Source organism: Bufo bufo, chromosome 8 (assembly GCF_905171765.1).
Source record: "Bufo bufo chromosome 8, aBufBuf1.1, whole genome shotgun sequence".
Taxonomy (NCBI): Eukaryota; Metazoa; Chordata; class Amphibia; order Anura; family Bufonidae; genus Bufo; species Bufo bufo.
The window spans coordinates 22,260,447-22,280,937 of NC_053396.1; the positions used below are offsets into that span (position 1 = coordinate 22,260,447).

Here is a 20,491-nt window from a genome sequence, read left to right on the forward strand (position 1 = left end):
AGGCAGGGCATATGCTCGACCTGCCACTCAGTCAAGTAGGGGGATCAGTGGGGGCTCCAGCTTTCAGACCCCAACGGATCACTTAGTTATCCCCAATCCTGTGGATACAGGATAACTAGAAAAGTGGACACAGGCCCTTTAACAGGCGAGCATTTCTATTTTCGTTTGACACATATTTTGGGCCAGATTTGTAATTTTTCTAAAAAAAATTTTTTACACTCAAAGAAAACCTTTAAGGATAGGGAATGTGAAAAGGTGAAAGAGCTATGACACGACAGGTGATAAGTTTCTGATTGGTGGCGGTCTGACTGCTAAATCCACCATGATCAAGGCAACGTGGTCTTAAAGGGGTTGTCTCACTTCAGTAAGTCGGATTTATCATGTAGAAAAAGTTAATACAAGCCACTTACTAATGTATTGTGATTGTCCATATTGCTTCCTTTGTTGGCTGGATTCCTTTTTCCATCACATTATACACTGCTCGTTTCCATGGTTATGACCACCCTGCAATCCATCAGTGGTGGTCGTGCTTGCACACTATAAGAAAAAACACTAGCCTATGTGTGCTCCCATGGTCCAGGCCACCAGAGAGGCTGACACTTTGGAAAAGAGTCAACAGCCTGCCAAATCCATGCTTACGCTAGCCCACCGTGCCACCAGAGGTCCGCTACGGCCCCATTCACTCTAATGGTGGCGGGCCGGAGGTCCGTCCGCAGCATGGCAAACATGCCGAGAGGCGGCCGGACAAAAACTACAGCGGACTTCCGGCGGCACGGTGGGCTAGCGTTAGCACGGATGCAGCAGGCTGCTCCCCCGCCGGAACATCCTGCCGGACCCTGTTACTGCAAGTGTGAAAGTAGCCTAAATTCTGCCACATGTAAGTTTGTGGATTTTGCTGTGAGCGTTTACCATCATACTTCTGTTATCACTATAAGGGCTCATTAACACGATTGTTTGATGTTTTGCAGTCTGCAAATTGCGGATCTGCAAAACATGGATACCGGGTGTGTGCATTCCACATTATGTGGAAGAGAACAGCCGGCCTCTAATAGAACAGTCCGATCCTTGTCTGTGATGCCGACAATAATAGGACATGTTCTATCATTTTGCGGACATACAGACACGGAATGCACATGGAGTTATTTCCGTTTTTTGCTGCCCCATTGAAGTGAATGGTTTCACATACACAAACAGTGAATGGTTTCACATACACAAACAGTGAATGGTTTCACATACAGGCGACACAAAAAAAAATGGTATGAAGACGTAAAAAAAAAAAAATGTTTGATTCCAGAGGGGAAGCAAACCAGGCTGGTGCAGTGAGCTGCATTTATATTAATATAAGCAGATATATAACGCGAGTTTGACCGCGACGCGTGGTTGATTAAGTGTGGTTGTGTAAGTGTGTGACTTAAGATTAAGTGACTTTAGATTCAGGGACTTCTGTGGGGGACTGCAATTAGCCTGTATCTTATTACTACATTGTATTGTATTTTTTGCTTTTGTGGTGTAATCCCCATTTAGTATGTGTTGCACAATTGACAACGCAGTCCAGTGCACATCTTGCATGATGTATGCAGTCCTGGAACAGCCGTTCCAGGGTGAATTTCTTTGTTCAAGATGTGAGCAAATTACCCGTTTGGAATCGCTAATCGAGTCTCTAAATGGGCAAGTTGCAACACTGAGAGGCATTGACAATTTGCAAAAAAGTTTGCTTCTCACCGAGCAAGCACTCTTTGGTGTAGATGAGGGAGAGGGTGACAGAGAGGAGGCTGAGGAAAGTGAGGTAGCTAGCTGGGTAACATTTAGAAAGCGGGGTAGAGGGAAGAGTGCCAGGGAGGCTAGCCCTGATCTGACACACCCCAACAAGTTTGCACGTTTGGCAGATGAGGGGGATATCAGTCCAGGGACGGCACTGCCGCAGCCGGACACTTCCTCTGCCAGTCAGGGGAATGTCAGCTCCGGTAAGCAGGGGACCAGGAGAGCAGGGCAGGCCAGACAGGTGCTGCTAGTGGGAGACTCAATTATTAGGGGAACAGATAGGGAAATCTGTCACAAAGACCGTGATCGCCGAACAGTGTGCTGTCTTTCTGGCGCTAGAGTTCGACATATCGCGGATCGGGTTGACAGATTACTGGGAGGGGCTGGAGAAGATCCAGCGGTCATGGTCCATATCGGAACCAATGACAAAGTTAGGGGTAGGTGGAGAGTCCTTAAAAATGATTTCAGGGATTTAGGGCAAAAGCTTAGGGCAAGGACCTCAAAGGTAGTATTTTCCGAAATACTACCGGTACCACGGGCCACACAAGAAAGGCAGCGGGAGATTAGGGAAATTAACAAGTGGCTCAAGAACTGGTGTAGGATGGAGGGGTTTGGGTTCCTGGAGAACTGGGCCGACTTCGCTGTCGGCTACAGCCTCTATCGTAGGGACGGGCTGCACCTCAATGGGGAAGGAGCAGCTGTGTTGGGGAAGAAGATGGCTAGAAGGTTGGAGGAGTGTTTAAACTAGGGACTGGGGGGGAGGGTAATTACACTATAGAAGGGGAAGATAGTGCAGATAGAGACCGGGGGCAAGGTAGTGGGACTGGGGGAGAAATGGAAGGAGGGACAAGAACAGTTCAGAAGGAAAGGTGTAGGGTAGAAAATATACATAAACCTCTCATATGTATGTATACTAATGCCAGAAGCCTGACTAATAACACTGGTGAACTGGAATTAGTGATGTGTGAGGAGGACATAGTGGGAATAACTGAGACATGGCTGGATGATAGCTATGACTGGGCAGTTAATGTACAAGGTTACAGTCTGTTCAGAAAGGATCCTCAAAACCGGAGAGGGGGAGGGGTCTGCCTTTATATAAAGTCCTGTCTAAAGCCCACAGTCCGAGAAGATATAAGTGAGGGACATGAACATGTGGAGTCTCTGTGGGTAGAGATACATGGAGCTAAAAACAACAATAAATTACTAATAGGAGTCTACTATAAACCACCTAATATACCAGAGTCCACAGAAAATCTACTACTAAACGAGATAGACAAGGCGGCAAATCATAATGAGGTGGTTATTATGGGGGACTTCAACTACCCAGATATAGACTGGGAAACTGAAACTTGTATATCTCATAAAGGAAACAGATTCTTGGCAATAACCAAAGACAATTATCTCTCCCAACTGGTTCAGGACCCGACTAGAGGGACGGCCATACTGGACTTAATATTAACCAATAGACCTGACAGAACAACAGACGTGCAGGTTGGGGGACACCTGGGAAATAGTGACCATAAAGTAATAACCTTCCAATTATCATTCAAAAGAGCGTTTCTACAGGGAGAAACAAAAATACCAAACTTCAAAAAAGCTAAATTTAGCCAACTAAGAGAGGCCATAGGCCTAACTAACTGGGACAAAGTCCTCAAAAATAAAAATACAGCCAAAAAATGGGATATCTTTAAAAACATCCTAAAATCTCATTGTGAGAGGTACATACCGTATGGGAATAAAAGGTTAAGGAACAAAAAGAAACCAATGTGGATAAACAGAACTGTAAAGAAAGCAATAAATGACAAAAAGAAAGCATATAAAACCCTAAAACAGGAGGGTAGCACGGAAGCACTGAAAAACTATAAGGAAAAAAACAGAACATGTAAAAAACAAATAAAAGCGGCCAAACTAGAGACCGAGAGATTAATTGCCAAAGAGAGTAAAACTAACCCTAAAATGTTCTTCAATTATATAAATGTTAAAAAGTATAAATCTGAAGGTGTCGGCCCTTTAAAGAGTAATGAGGGGGGAGTCGCAGAGAGCGACGAGGAGAAAGCAAAGCTGTTAAATATTTTTTTCTCCAATGTATTCACTGAGGAAAATAAACTGTCAGATGAAATGCTGAATGCTGAAATAAATTCGCCATTAAAAGTGTCCTGTCTGACCCAGGAAGAAGTACAACAGCGACTTAAAAAAATCAAAATAGACAAATCGCCAGGACCGGATGGCATACACCCCCGTATCCTAAGGGAATTAAGTAATGTCATAGCCAGACCCTTATTTCTGATATTTGCGGACTCTGTACTGACAGGGAATGTCCCACAGGATTGGCGCATGGCAAATGTGGTGCCAATATTCAAAAAGGGTCCAAAAACAGAGCCTGGAAACTATAGGCCGGTAAGTTTAACATCTGTTGTGGGTAAACTGTTTGAAGGTTTTCTGAGAGATGCTATGTTAGAGCATCTTATGGGAAATAAGCAAATAACGCCATATCAGCATGGCTTCGTGAGGGATCGGTCATGTCAAACTAATTTAATCAGTTTCTATGAGGAGGTAAGTACTAGACTTGACAGCGGCGAATCAATGGATGTCGTGTATCTGGACTTCTCCAAAGCATTTGACACTGTACCACATAAAAGGTTAGTATATAAAATGAGAATGCTCGGACTCGGAGAAAACGTCTGTAAGTGGGTAAGTAACTGGCTCAATGATAGAAAACAGAGGGTGGTTATTAACGGTACACACTCAGATTGGGTCACTGTCACTAGTGGAGTACCTCAGGGGTCAGTATTGGGCCCTATTCTCTTCAATATATTTATTAATGATCTTGTAGAAGGCTTGCATAGTAAAATATCAATTTTCGCAGATGACACTAAACTGTGTAAAGTAATTAACACTGAAGAGGACAGTATACTACTACAGAGGACAGTATACTGTATATATACACTACAGAAGACAGTATACTGTATATATACTACAGAGGACAGTATACTGTATATATACACACTACAGAGGACAGTATACTACTACAGAGGGATCTGGATAGATTGGAGGCTTGGGCAGATAAGTGGCAGATGAGGTTTAACACTGAGAAATGTAAAGTTATGCACATGGGAAGGAATAATGCAAGTCACCCATACATACTAAATGGTAAAACACTCGGTAACACTGACATGGAAAAGGATCTAGGAATTTTAATAAACAGCAAACTAAGCTGCAAAAAACAGTGTCAGGCAGCTTCTGCCAAGGCCAACAAGATAATGGGTTGCATCAAAAGGGGCATAGATGCCCGTGATGAGAACATATTCCTACTACTTTACAAATCACTGGTCAGACCACACATGGAGTACTGTGTACAGTTCTGGGCTCCTGTAAACAAGGCAGACATAGCAGAGCTGGAGAGGGTCCAGAGGAGGGCAACTAAAGTAATAACTGGAATGGGGCAACTACAGTACCCTGAAAGATTATCAAAATTAGGGTTATTCACGTTAGAAAAAAGACGACTGAGGGGAGATCTAATTACTATGTATAAATATATCAGGGGGCAGTACAGAGATCTATCCCATCATCTATTTATCCCCAGGACTGTGACTGTGACGAGGGGACATCCTCTGCGTTTGGAGGAAAGAAGGTTTGTACACAAACATAGAAAAGGGTTCTTTACGGTAAGAGCAGTGAGACTATGGAGCTCTCTGCCTGAGGAGGTGGTGATGGGGAGTACAATAAAGGAATTCAAGAGGGGCCTGGATGTATTTCTGGAGTGTAATAATATTACAGGCTATAGCTACTAGAGAGGGGTCGTTGATCCAGGGAGTTATTCTGATTGCCTGATTGGAGTCGGGAAGGAATTTTTTATTCCCCTAAAGTGAGGAAAATTGGCTTCTACCTCACAGGGTTTTTTTGCCTTCCTCTGGATCAACTTGTAGGATGACAGGCCGAACTGGATGGACAAATGTCTTTTTTCGGCCTTATGTACTATGTTACTATGTTACTATGCAGGAGTCCTAAGGTGGGCCCCCAGAGTCAGTAACACTGGTGGGCCCTAGGTACCCCAGTCCGACACTACCCAGATGGCAGCCGGGCCCTTAAGGTCCTGTGTCTTATGGTCACAGACGAAGGAGGATGGATTGTAAATATATACAACACTAGATTGGGAAGTCACAAGGATGTAATTTATTTGGAAAATAAACAATATCATTTTCTACTTTTAGAGGGACTGAAACTCAATAGGGGAGATTTATCAAACTGGTGTAAAGGAGAACATCACCTATAATGCTCAAAAAGCTACCACACAAGTAAATATTGTCAATTAAATCCTTTATTAGACATACATATACAATACATTGATTATTTGCATTAAAATACATAAAGCAGCAACCATGGAACACAGAAGTGTATCAAAAAGTTAAAAAAGTTAAAAAAGTTAAAAAATTAGCAGCATCAGAACTGTGGAGCTCATATAGCAATCGTGCATCCAAAATACAGTCCACCGCGCAGCACTGCGACCGTGCAGGGCGGGGATGTTCCTGTGCCCCCCTACAATGTGAGGCTGCTAAAGAGAAAAGTCACCTTAAATCACATATATTACTGACCCAGTCTGGAGTGTCCGCCCGACAATCGTTTCGCTTTTCGCTTCCTCTCGGGGCATACTCCACTAGCCAAACATTCACTCCTATATACCCCTCTAATTTACCATCAGCCAATGAGTGCGCCTCGAGCTGCCAGAGGATCAGGTGTCCCCTATAAAAAAATCACCCATTTTCACTTCCGGAAAAATCCGGGATCCCATCACACGTCACCCGCCTTGCGACCCGCCCTTTGGAGTCCAGAGTCACGTGGCGGAGCAGACCGCATCCCGTGACCCGACATCTCACAGTCACGCGGCGGGTCACATGATCAGCCCACAGCTGAGCGATAGACACGCCCCTCCTCCTGCATAGGTAGAAAGATAGATAGAAAGATAGACAGATAAATGGATACATTGTTAGATAAATGGATAGATTGATAGGAAAATAGATAGAAAGATTGGACGTTAGATAGATATAAGAAGCTAGATAAATAGATAAAATAGATAGAAAGACAGATAGATAATAGATAGAAAGATGGATAGATAATAGATAGAAAGATGGATAGATAATAGATAGAAAGAAAGATAGAAAGACAGCCAGTTAGATAGGTAGAAAGATAAATAGATGTTTGATAGAAAGGTAAATAGATGTTTGATAGATAGCCATGTTATAGTAGCTAGATGGTTAGAAATAGATAGAAAGATAGATAGATAAATGGATAAATTGTTAGATAAATGGATAGATTGATAGGAAAATAGATAGAAAGATTGGACGTTAGATAGATATTAGCAGCTAGATAAATAGATAGATAAAATAGATTGGTAGATAATTAGATAAATAGATATGTGGTAGCTAGACAAAAAAAAGTTGATAAATTGTTAGATAGATTGATAGATAAATAGATAAAATATTTATCTATTGAAACGTTAGATTGTGATAGATAGATATACGAATAAATAGATAGATGTTTGATAGATAGCCATGTTATAGTAGCTAGATGGTTAGAAATAGATAGAAAGATAGATAAATAGATAAATTGTTAGATAGATTGATAGATAAATAGATAAAATATTTATCTATTGAAACGTTAGATTGTGATAGATAGATATACGGATAAATTGATCATTTTGACATTTTTACAGCATATTGTACAACATTTTTGAAATTTTGTATTGTGTAAACATTTTAAATGAATACAACTTTGCAACATTGCGGTGTGTATTGCCACAGAGTGGTGGGGATGGTTAGCACAGAGAAATACTAAGGTGTGTATTGACACAGAGTGTTGGGGGTTGGTTGTGCAGGATATGTCTTAGGACATCTGTGACAGGGCACAACAGTATATACATTTTATATCAAGCAATATAAATTTAATATCAAGCAATATAACATTTAATATCAAGCACTATAAATATAGATAGCTGGAAAGCTAGACTACAGATAAGTAGATAGATAGATAGATAATTGATAGATAGAAAACAGGTAGATGGATAGATAGACTATAGATAGGTAGATAGAAAGATAGTTGATAGATAGATAGATAGATAGAAGGATAGATATAATTTAGATAGATGGGGTATATGGTTGTTTAGCTACATAGATAGATAACAGATAGATGGATAGATATATGTATAGACTTTATATTAGGACATGTCCTGACATGTCTGTAGATAGACAGAATAGTTAGATAGATAGGTAATTGATACATAGATGTGTAGATAGAAATATAGATAGATAATAGAGGTAAATAGATGTTTGATAGATAGCCATGTTATAGTAGCTAGATGGTTAGAAATAGATAGAAAGATAGATAGATAAATGGATAAATTGTTAGATAAATGGATAGATTGATAGGAAAATAGATAGAAAGATTGGACGTTAGATAGATATTAGCAGCTGGATAAATAGATAGATAAAATAGATTGGTAGATAATTAGATAAATAGATATGTGGTAGCTAGACCAAAAAAATGATAAATTGTTAGATAGATGGATAGATAGAAAGATTGATAGAAAGATAGATAAATGGATAAATTGCTAGATAAAATGGATAGATAGATAGATAGATAGATAGATAGATAGATAGAAAGATAGATAATAGATAGATAGAAAGATAGAAAGACAGACAGTTAGATAGATAGAAAGATCAATGACCTGAATACAGCCTGTGGAATGTCCAGACGTTTTAATGAGCATGGCCGTAGAAATTCTAAACAGCTGTCACTACCTTGTAGAACAAAGCTTTTGTAGTAAGAGGTCATGACCTATGCATTAGAAACGGCTGTATTTAAGTCTGAAGAATTTAAGTCTGAAGGATATTAGTAATCTATCATACTTTTAAACATATAATCAAATCCATTTTGCTAAAGGCCAGCTTTAAAAAGCTTTGCTTTTGATGTACATGACAGTCATGAACACATTCTGTGATGGGTCTGAGCACGTCTTGATTTAAGCAATGTGCTTTTGCCTGCATTTGTGAAACTGACTGATATCAGCAGGCACCTGAGAAGTGATAACCAATATAAACCTAATATCCCGCGATATAAACCTAATATCATGCAATATAAAATTAATATCAAGCAATATAAAATTAATATCAAGCGATATAAAAGGGGGGTGTAAAAGGGGCGTGGTACCTGTCACGTTGACGAAACATATACCCTCTTACTACTTATATGGTCATTCTAATTATTTTGATGGAAACAATTTTGTTATAGCTTATGTTGATGTTGCATTTACTTACCTGGGATGACTTTTTTTAACTCTCATGTCATAGTTGATGTAATTGCACGTATAATTTAAGAGCACTTTACTTATTTTCAGGCCACTTTAGAAATGTTTGTTCACATGCCATAGGTTTAACTTATATTTATCGGAACATTTGTTAGAGACCAGTTTCAGGAACATTTTTATTTGACTATTGCACGGTATGGTTTACTTTGTGTTTTTGTTTGTAGTGTGTTATGTCCCCATTTGGGAAAAAATACCAAATTTTTCCCAACAGCAGGGTTTTAAGCCTACCCAAAAAGTCTAACTGCACTGTTTATTTGGAAAAATACTTTGGTACTTAGAAATTTTGAAATTTGATTCCTTTTTTGTTGCATTTATTTATTGTAATAATAAATCTTAAAGAAATTTTTACTTGTACATGTTGCTTTGCCACTTGCATTTGTTTGCAATACGGGACGTTAAAGTCAGCAAGTGTCATGTGGGGGGACCCTTATTGTTTTTCGCCTTAGGGCCCCATTTCACCTAGAACTGGCCCTGGCAACACCCCAGGAAAAAACGATAAATTATGCCTGGTTCAGTATCTGAGAGGGTGAAGCACGACCCACCAAAGGGAGCATCTCAAGACACTAGATGTGGCATTGAAGCACAAGCAGGAAGGCAGGTCCACCACAGAAATAATGGCATGTAGTCTATCGCCGGAATAAAGTCCCTTTGGCCCATCAGAGGAAATGATTGTGAAGACCCACCTTCGGAGTTTACAGGCCCTTACGGGCCCTGTTCCATTAGGGTTCCATTATAGTGAGAGAATGGGCCCACCAAAGGATTCTCTAGTAGTCTAGTGGGCCAGTCCAACCCTGTAGTCACTGAAGAAGACATGCTAAAAGGGCTATCCCATGATTAATGTTAAAAAAAATAAAAATCAGACATCTCTTTCTAACAAAGCTAGAACCAGCCCTGTACCTCACATGGATCCAGTGATCTCTCCATTCATTGCTCTGCTAGAGTTATTTGGAGTACCTTTTCAGCTGCAGCTCTCTCCCTATAATGGTGGCAGCAGGGGTGCACCTAGCCTTTCTGCTGCCTGAGGCAAAAACTGAAACAGCGCACCCTCCAATGCTAATTTCTTAGCTTAACCCCTTTGTCACAATGAATACGCTCATTGCCCATGGCCCTTCCGCTGCCCCCCTCGTGCCCCTACCTGGTGCTGCCTGAGGCGATCACCTCACCTGGCCTCATTAGTGGTGCACCCCTGACGGAGGCATGTCCTTTGTGCAATAGCACTCAACCTATCAGAGCTCAGAAGGCAGGTCCAATGTAACTGTCACAGCTTCTAACAGTAGATACAGCTGATGGCAGCTGAAGGATGGAACTGAGCATGTGTGACCATCTCAGAGATGTTAGTGAGGTGGACGGAGAAAAAAGGAAAATGACAAACAGCAGCTATACTAAATTTCTAATTAGATGTCATTAAAAAATATTAAGATCCAGGTGCTGGTTTGAGAAATGTATCATTTTAACGGAACAACTAGTTTAAAGGGACAGTCTACTCAAACATGTCATAAGAAGGCTTTGGCTGGACGTACCCTGTATATGATCAGGAAATTCTACTTAACTTCCCATCATTGGAGGTAATGAGTTAAGCTTGTAAAGTAAACAGTTGAGGATCATTAAGTCATTAAGCCTGTTGGGAAATATTTCATAAGGACATAGTTGGGAAAGTACAGCACCCTTCGGAAAAGCAGTGGGGGGAGGGGACAGATGACATATATAAAAGAGAAGGGTATTGGATATAACTTTATTTTGAAAGTACTTGTTGCTTCTGGAAGACCGGTGTAAACTTCTTGAGCCGTCATGCGTGTGCCAGTACTACTACTGCTGGGAATGGTGTCCAGGCTCTGTAGCAGTGATCAGTCATGTCCGGGTGAGTACTTCATGAGCAAGTAATCATTACTCTTTAGGCTGTGTTCACAGGTTATAATTGCATTGTGATTTTTGCTATGATTCTGTGAAAATTAAGACAACAGTAGCACAGATTTATGATACCACAGCCATTTTACAGCAATATTTAAAAAATAATATGAAAAAAGAGAAAAGCAATGCATTCACATTGTGTGAACACAGCCTTAACCACACGTCATATATTAATAGAGTCAGAAACCAGCACAATATCAGTAAATTAACTTATACTGTGTATGAATGTATCTTGTATTTGTTCCTTTGGTCTTCATTTAATTTCCATTTGTGTGTCTATTACATGCTTGTAATATTTTAGCTGTCCGTTATATGTGCGTAATTTTTTTTTATTGACAGAAGTGAAAGTTTTAGGGATTGGGGACACTGACAAATTGTCGATTCTTCGAGGCTGCCCTGGTCATCCTGGCCTTCCAGGTCAAAAAGGAGATATTGGGGCTCAGGGAGAAAAAGGTTGGTACAAAGATAATAACTAATGATGTTTATGGAACTATAGAATATCGCCATATGTTTCATTTTATAAAATGTCCCTCTACGTTCAGAAATCTATGAATTTACAAAAGGTGGGCACACATACCACAGGGGTAGTCCATGCGGCTGCTATGGGGCTACAGTTTGGTTTTGACCCCATTGTGATGGATGGTGAGATCTGGCACAGGGATGTGGTGGTGTCAAGCAGCCTAATATTTACCTTTGCTGTGGGGTTCCCATTGTCTGTGTACCACGCTGCATGTAAGTCTATTGTATTGCTATTTGTTTCCAGGGCAAACAGGATCTGTGGGGGGACCAGGAAAAGTTGGACCTCCAGGAGAAAAAGGTTAGTAAAGAACTTTTACACATAATAATATATTACAATGTGAAATTCAGATAAATCTGTATTCTTTCGTTAACTGGAAGCATGGCAAGGATGCCGTCTTTCTGGTGCCTTCCACTTTTAAGGACTTACTTAGCCATGGCTCCTGAGACTTTGAATAAGGCTGGTCATACCTATGAGATATCTGTCAGAAAACATATCTCCATGTTCCCCTCATAAACATTCCTGCTCAGCTTGGCCAGTTCTGCATGTGTAGTGAATGAGGAGAGGGGGTAAGTTGCTGCCAGACAGATCTGGTGATGGCTTATCTCCTTGAGAACAAATGACTGATTTCATCTGCTTGATCCTTATCTTCCATAACATCTTCTGGCGTGCGAGAATTGAGAACCATACATGTTACATGGTTGACGAAATCAGCAAGCATTGGCTGACATTTATCTAATGTCTATGGCCATCTTTACCATCGGCCATTGCATTCCAAGATACATGTCACCTTTCTAAGACGGTTCCAGGAAGCTGAGATACTGCTAGTAGTTTGGTGCTGTGACCATTTTTGTGCCCTCATAGAAGATGTAAGATGCTCATTTCTCAGCTGATAGCAGAGGGATGTTCACATGATAGCCACCGATCGGGAATGAAGGTTCGGGTTCGTTCACATGATTATTGTCCTGTGTAGAAAGGGCTTTATGCAGCTCTGCACTATAAGAACTCCACCAAACAGCTCCACATATCTCAGCTTCCTGGTGCCCTACAGTGTGGAATATTGGAGATTGATTTCCATCAGTCAGAACTGATCATGTTTTATGGATCAATAATGAGCCCAAGTTCTGAAATAGTTGGTGGAGATTCCATGGGCACTGTCATAGCAGACCAAAAAATATGAGGATGTAAAAATCTTTCTTTCCAGCCTGTATTTTTAGATCTTTCAAACCATGGGCATTTTTGGTGAAGTTGGATTGTACGTTCTACCATCTACCTGAGCGCTGAGGTGGGACATGGAAGGACAACTGCTCTAATAATACTCCTTTACATTTATATATTTATATCTTTTCCTTATAGGAGAGAAAGGAGAAAGAGGGGCGACTGAGCGAGTCTATGGTAAGTTAGGTGTCTAAAGACCCCATTACACGGGGCAATGATTGTCCAAGTGATCGTTCCCTATCATCATCTGTGTAAGCACGTCCATCAATCATCAACAAACAAGACAACGCTAATTTATTGTTGATCACATCTTTTATGTGAACATAGAAATTATGGCTAGTCGGCAGCATATCCCCTCAGTTAAAGCAGGAGAAGTGCTGCTGACAGATACGCAAACCATATGAGGACCTACGACCATCCTCATATACAAATTGAAAAAAATAAGCGACTTAAGGTCCCATTAGACGGGACAATTCAGCAGGCGATTGTCAGGAGGGAAACCTTCCTTTCCGGCAATCGCCTGCTCATCAGTGGAGGAGATTGATGCATTTACATGCAGCGATCTCCTCCACAGTATTTAGACAACAAAATTTGTTGCCGGCAAACGACGGTTTAGATGCCTGCACAAATGATCCAATTACCTGAAGAATGAGCATTTCGCTCATTCATTGGGTAATCGGCAGAACCTTTTCACCACCAGATAATCGCTAATGAGCGGATTCTTAGCCCATGTAAAGGGACTGTTACTATATAGTATCTACATTCGTTATGGCTGATTATCTGCCAGTGTAAATGGATCCTCAGTGAGAGCTGAACCTCTACTCCACCAAGGGTCTCCTGACAATAAGTTGACCACAAGGTCTTCTGCTGCCAGGACCCAATGTTATCAGTTGTAATTTGTAAGGGCACCTGGGAGCAAGTGTTTAGTTCCCCTAAAACGGCACCACAGGGGAGATCAAGTATTACACAGTTTCTATTGAGATGGGTTGGGAAGGAATTTTTTTTTCCTAAAGTGAGGAAAATTGGCTTCTACCTCACAAGTTTTTTTTTGCCTTCTTCTGGATCAACTTGCAGGACAACAGGCTGAACTGGATGGACAGATGTCTTTTTTCGGCCTTATAAACTATTTTACTATGTAACTCAATGGTCTGTCTGTGTGCTCAGAAATGTAGGGTCTTCTGAAATGAAAGATGCTCTTTATAGCTGCTTTCTGCTCCTCATGATAGGTGACAATCCTAAATGGAGAATCCTATCCTTCTATTAACTCAAAAGTAGCTAAAATCATTTTTCTATATGTCTCCTAGCTGCCAGGAACTGCAAAGAAATACGATATCAGGGGGCAGTCCTCAGTGACTGGTACACCATATACCCAGATGGCAGCCGGCCCCTGAAGGTCCTGTGTGATATGGACACAGATGACGGAGGATGGATTGTAAGTATATACAACATGTGAACGGGAAGTTACAAGGAGATAATTTATTTGGAAAATGTGGATCCATTGCGACCATATCCTCTCCTATTTCATCTGGTCTTCTCTTGCCTTTAGGTAATACAGAGACGTTGGGATGGGTCAGTAGACTTCTTCCGCACTTGGGATGCTTATAAGAAAGGCTTTGGCAGTCGGCTAAGTGAGTTTTGGCTGGGAAATGAAAATATTCATCAAATAACTTTAACAGGTAATGAGAAACCTGTAGATTACTTTTTTTATTATAAATTTTATTATTTTTTCTGCTCGCTGCTGGACCCATTACTGTGTATCCAAGGTTGAAGGGTCTATAAGCAGTTGTCGTTGGCCTGTTATGGACCAGCTGACCTAGAGCTCCATTATTTGAGGGCACTGCTCATCATCTTCTCTGGTTTATGAAACTAGATTAGGATAGAGTTTTGGTTACTGCATTTACCCAAAGTTGGACTTACAGATCCTCATCCTTGTCCTGGAGATCCCTACCATCTTTTCTAGACCACACATAATGGCTATGTAGAATTGAAGTGGTCCATACACATAAGATAGCTATTGGCCTAATGCTTGTCAACAGTTATCTCTATCCCGATCTTCTCACTCCCAGGCATGATATGTACTTCTCAGGTCAGTTCTGGTCATAAGACCAGGTATTTAACAAAGGCCCTGGCTTGAACATAGGGCTCCATCTCTCTGAAGATGTCCTATAAGATCTGTGCTGCAGTTAGGTTTGCATAGAATTATTTACTCTGAGACTAAAGTGTGGTATGGTCTCCTTCATGTTGTTGGAATAAGTTCAGTTTGGGAAAGGCTCTTCAAGCCTTGTTTTTGTATGTTAGTTTCCAGCTTCTAAAGCTTCTGTTCTCATCTATCTCCAGGAACATGGGAATTACGTGTTGATCTACAAGATTTTGAAGGCAAAATCGTGTACGCCAAGTATGCAAGCTTCAAAGTATTGGATGAATCAGAGAAATACAAATTAATAATTGGAGCCTATCAGGAAGGAACTGCAGGTGAGAGGCAATTTGTCCAAAATGTCCTTCATAGAGGTTTGTTTAACTCCATATACAAATAACCTCTAATACGCTGGCTGAATGGGAGCAGTAGCTCTACAGGTGGCCCTGGATGACCCCCCCCAAAGGTTGTATAGGAATATGAATACACCGAACAGTGTGTATTGATATGTTAGTTATGTACAGTGCCTTGCAAAAGTATTCGCCCCCTTTGACTTTTTTTTATGTTTTGGTGCCTCACAACCTGGAATTAACATGGATTGTTTGAGGATTTGCATCATGTAATTTACAGAACATGTCCACAACTTTGAAGATGTTTTTTTATTTTTTATTGTGAAGCAAACAACAAATAGGACAAAATAACAGAAAAAGTCAATGTGCAGAACTATTCACCCCCGTAAAGTCAATACTTTGTAGAGCCACCTTTTGCGGCAATCACAGCTCCAAGTCGCTTTGGATAAGTCTCTATGAGCAGTTGCCACATCTTACCACTGGGATTTTTGCCCATTCCTCCTTGCAAAACTGCTCCAGCTCCTTCAGGTTGGATGTTTGCGCTTGTGAACAGCAATATTTAAGTCTGACCACAGATTTTCTATTGGATTGAGATCTGGGCTGTGACTCGGCCATTCCAACACATTTACATGTTTCCCTTAAACCAGTCAAGTGTTGCTTTAGCTGTCTGTTTGGGGTCATTGTCCTGCTGGAAGGTGAACCTCCGTCCTAGCCTCAAATCACGCACAGAGGGGCAGGTTTTGCTCAAGAATATCCCTGTATTTAGCACCATCCATCTTTCCCTCAACTCTGACCAGTTTCCCAGTCCCATCCCCCCAGCATGATGCTGCCACCATTATGTTTCACTGTGGGGATGGTGTTCTTTAGGTGATGTGATGTTTTGGGTTTGCGCCAGACATAGCGTTTTCTTCGATGGCCGAAAAGTTCAATTTTAGTCTCATCAGACCAGAGCACCTTCCTCCATACATGTTGGGAGTCTCCCACATGCCTTTTCACTTTTTCAGAACGTGCCTTTTTGTTTTTAGCTGAAAGTAATGGCTTTCTTCTGGCCACCCTGCCATAAAGCCCAACTCTATGGAGCGTACGGCTTATTGTCGTCCTATGTACAGATACTCTAGTCTCTGCTGTGGAACTCTGCAGATCCATCAGGGTTACCTTAGGTCTCTGTGGTGCCTCTCTGATTAATGCCCTCCTTGCCCGGTCTGTGAGTTTTTTTATAACCTAACCCTGACTTGTACTTCTCAACAATATTGTCCCTTACTTGTTTGGAGAGTTCCTTGGTCTTCATGGCAGTGTTTGGTTAGTGATGCCTCTTGCTTAGGTGTTGCAGCCTCTGGGGCCTTTCAAAAAAGGTGTGTATATGTAATGACAGATCATGTGACACTTAGATTGCACACAGGTGACATCAAGTCACTAATTATGTGACTTCTGAAGGTAATTGGTTGCACCAGAGCTTTTTATGGGCGTCCTAACAAAGGGAATGAATACATACGCAAATGGAAATTTTCTGTTTTCTATTTCTAAACAATAGTTTTATTTATATATTTTTCTTATTTCACTTCACCAACTTAGACTATTGGGTTCTGATCCATCACATCAAATTCAGATTAACAAAACATTGAACTTAAAGGGCTTCTGTCACCCCACTAAAGTATATATTTATTTTTGGCTACTTATAATCCCTATACTGCGATATATCAATACATAATGTTATTAATCATTTTGGTTCAGTAGTTAATTAAAAAAAAAAGACTTTTATCATATGCAAATTACCTGTCTACCAGCAAGTAGGGCGGCTACTTGCTGGTAGCAGCCGCATCCTCCTTTCATAAAGACGCCTCCTCCTCCTGTTGATTGACAGGGCCAGCGAACGCGCTCGATCTCTGGCTGGCCCTGTCTGCATTCAAAATCTGGCGCCTGCGCCATACCTGTCTTCAGTCGGCGCAGGCGCACTGAGAGGAGGACGCTCGCTCGGCCGCTCCTTCCTCAGTGCGCCTGCACCGGGTGTAGATGTGACGTCATCGGCCCAGGCGCATTGAGGATGGGGCGGCCGAGCGAGCGTCCTCCCCTCAGTGCGCCTGCGCCGACTGAAGACAGGTACGGCGCAGGCGCCAGATTTTGAATGCAGACAGAGCCAGCCAGAGAACGAGCGCGTTCGCTGGCCCTGTCAATCAACAGGAGGAGGGGGCGTCTTTATGAAAGGAGGATGCGGCTGCTACCAGCAAGTAACCGCCCTACTTGCTGGTAGACAGGTAATTTGCATATGATAAAAGTCCGTTTTTTTTATTAACTACTGAAGCAAAATGATTAATAACATTATGTATTGATATATCGCAGTATAGGGATTATAAGTAGCCAAAAAAAAAAAGACTTTAGTGGGGTGACAGAAGCCCTTTAAGGCTGTATTGTAACAAAACACGAAAAAAGTCAAGGGGGGTGAATACTTTTGCAAGGCACTGTATAATTTGTCTACTGGGAAACTAGAGTTCTGTCTGATGCTGTCTCTTGGATTAATGAATTGTTAGGGGTTCTTACATTTTTAATTAGCAATATTGGCATTGTACGCTTTCAGAGTGTCGGCCATCTTGCAAAAGAGTCTGCTGCCAGTACCTGCTCATCAACAAGGTACTCATTTGTACTCACAAAGAAAGTAGGAATTCTGAACATCCGCTGTTCAGGATCTTCATCTCCAGAGGCAGCGATCACAAAGAGTGTCTCTCACTCTGGAGGACCTGACCTGTCCTACAAGACACAGACAGCCCATTGATTTGGATGGGCACTGTGCAATGCTTCCCTTTCCCTGTGGTGATGCGGAAGGTAAATTGAGCAATTGCAGGTTACACCACTGATGGGTTAGGGGTAGGGTGGTTAGCAGGGGGAGACTATGGGGGTCATTTACTAACTGATATACTGTATGCCAGTTTTATGGCCTATATCTGTCGCACATTTGCGTCCGAATCTGTGACTTTTCATCGCTCACGCAGGTCTGAAAAAGGTGCGTGGTGTGGACGGGGAAGAGGGCCTCATTTATCAGTTTGTACACCTGTTTTAGACATAAAAAATGTTCTAAGTCTACACCAGCAAGGAAGGTGTTTGAGGAGAAGGCAGCGCTCGTATGGCCGGCTCTGCTTACCTGCTCACTGCAGTAATTACAGCGGTGAGCAAGTGTAATTACAACTATGGCGTCTCCGTTCACTTCAATGGGATGGTTCCGTCTGTTCAAGTGGATAGGAGGGAGCCATCCCAAAGAAGTGAATGAGGACACCATAGTTGCAATTACACCTGCTCACCGTTGCAATTGCTGCGGCTAGCAGGAAAACAGAGGAGAAGGCAGCGCTCTGATATTAATGACATATCCTGAGGATCGGTCATCAATAGTAAAAAGTCCAGACAACACCTATAAACCGTTCTGATATTTGATATGTCTCTGTCATTTTGCAGGTAATTCTATGGGAGATCTAAACAACATGAAGTTTAGCACTAAAGATGAAGACAACGACATTTATGAGCGCAGTTGTTCCTCACTGTATAAAGGCGGCTGGTGGTATAGCGATTGTCACAGGGCAAACCTTAATGGACTCTACCACCTAGGAGAGCACATATCTAATGCAGATGGCATCAACTGGTATACTGCCAGAGGGCATAAATACTCGTACAAGCATGCAGAAATGAAGATTAGGCCTGTTTAGATGGAGGAACAGACCCAGCAATTTGTGGATTTTCAAATATTTGTTTAAAGATTCTTGTATTTTTTAACTGCATTGATGGATGCCAAAGCTCAGTGTGGGCGACCCTGACTGCACGGGCCTGGTGGGTGAAGGGTTCAGTTTGGCTGGAGAAGGCAGAGTGTATTGGCTGCCTGGTCATAGTTGTAGCTAGATTTTCCTTCACCTGGGAAGACTAAGTTCTCTGCTCTAGGCCTTTATATAAATACCCTGACCAATGTGCGGTGGCCCAGCACCCAGTGCAAATGTCTCACCGGCTTCCCCTTCCTATAGATAGTCCTTGTAAATAGCTCCCTATAGATTTGGTTCTAGGTAGGACTGGGATAGTTTAGGCATCCTGGGCCCAAGTGCAAAAGCAATGCTGGGCCTCCAATTAGCCACCGATGACTCCACATCCCATCATTACTAATGCTGATATCCTATATATGAAATGTATGTAAATCAATAAATCTATTATATTCCTTAATTTTCATTGACTGCTTTACTGATATGAGTTTCAAAAACTTCAATTGATTAAAATGGGATCATGGACCTCATAAATCAGAACTGTCTACAGGATCTGCAGGAAGGCAGGTCCACCACAGCAATAATGGCATGAAGTCTCTCGTCGGAATGAAGTCCCTTGGGCCCATCAAATGAAATGATTGTGAAGACCTACCTTCGGAGTTTACAGGCCCTTACGTGCCCTGTTTCATTAGGGGTCCTTATAGTGAGACAATGGGCCCACCAAAGGATCCTCTGGTACTCTAGTGGGCCAGTCCAACCCTATAGTCACTGAAGAAGACATGCTAAAAGGGCTATCCGATGATTAATGTTAAAAAAATTTAAAAAATCAGACATCATGAGAATATCTTTCTAACAAAGCTAGAACCAGTCCTGTACCTCACATGGATCCAGTGATCTCCCCATTCATTGCTCTGCTAGAGTTATATGCAGTATCTTTTCAGCTGCAGCTCTCTCCCTATAATGGTGGCAGCAGGGGTGCACCAGCCTTTCTGCTGCCTGAGGCAAAAACTGAAACAGCGCCCCCTCCAATCCCAATTTCTTGCCCCTACCTGGTGCTGCCTGAGGCGATCACTTGGCCTCATTGGTGGTGCACCCCTGACGGAGGCATGTCCTTTGTGCAATAGCACTCAACCTATCACAGCTCAGAAGGCAGGTCCAATGTAACTGTCACAGCTTCTAACAGTAGATACAGCTGATGGCAGCTGAAGGATGGAACTGAGCATGTGTGACCACCTCAGAGATGTTAGTGAGGTGGACGGAGAAAAAAGGAAAATGACAAACAGCGGCTATACTAAATTTCTAATTAGATGTCATTATAAAAATATTAAGATCCAGGTTCTGGTTTGAGAAATGTATCATTTTAACTGGACAAGTAGTTTAAAGGGACAGTCTACTCAAAATGCATCTTCTGCAACGTTGTGGAAACATGTCATAAGAAGGCTTTGGCTGGACATACCCTGTATATGATCAGGAAATTCTACTTAACTTTCCATCATTGGAGGGAATGAGTTA

At 41.7% G+C, this 20,491-nt stretch overlaps 1 protein-coding gene across 4 annotated transcripts in view; it reads left to right on the forward strand.

Annotated features, from left to right (window-relative positions):
- LOC121009277 (ficolin-1-like) overlaps positions 1-18,943 on the forward strand; it is a 41,784-nt gene extending 22,841 nt beyond the window's left edge. Inside the window, exons 1-8 of one of the 4 annotated variants that reach the window (XM_040442284.1) lie at positions 10,891-10,979; positions 11,369-11,482; positions 11,793-11,846; positions 12,903-12,941; positions 14,069-14,196; positions 14,311-14,440; positions 15,102-15,236; positions 18,690-18,943. In XM_040442284.1, coding sequence (XP_040298218.1) covers positions 10,910-10,979; positions 11,369-11,482; positions 11,793-11,846; positions 12,903-12,941; positions 14,069-14,196; positions 14,311-14,440; positions 15,102-15,236; positions 18,690-18,937 — 918 coding nt within the window. In that variant the 5' untranslated portion in view covers positions 10,891-10,909 and the 3' untranslated portion in view covers positions 18,938-18,943. Of the gene's footprint in view, positions 1-10,890; positions 10,980-11,368; positions 11,483-11,792; positions 11,847-12,902; positions 12,942-14,068; positions 14,197-14,310; positions 14,441-15,101; positions 15,237-18,689 lie in introns of those variants that run through there. The other 3 variants (XM_040442283.1, XM_040442281.1, XM_040442282.1) reach the window with 3 other exon arrangements.
- Positions 18,944-20,491: the final 1,548 nt, after the last annotated feature.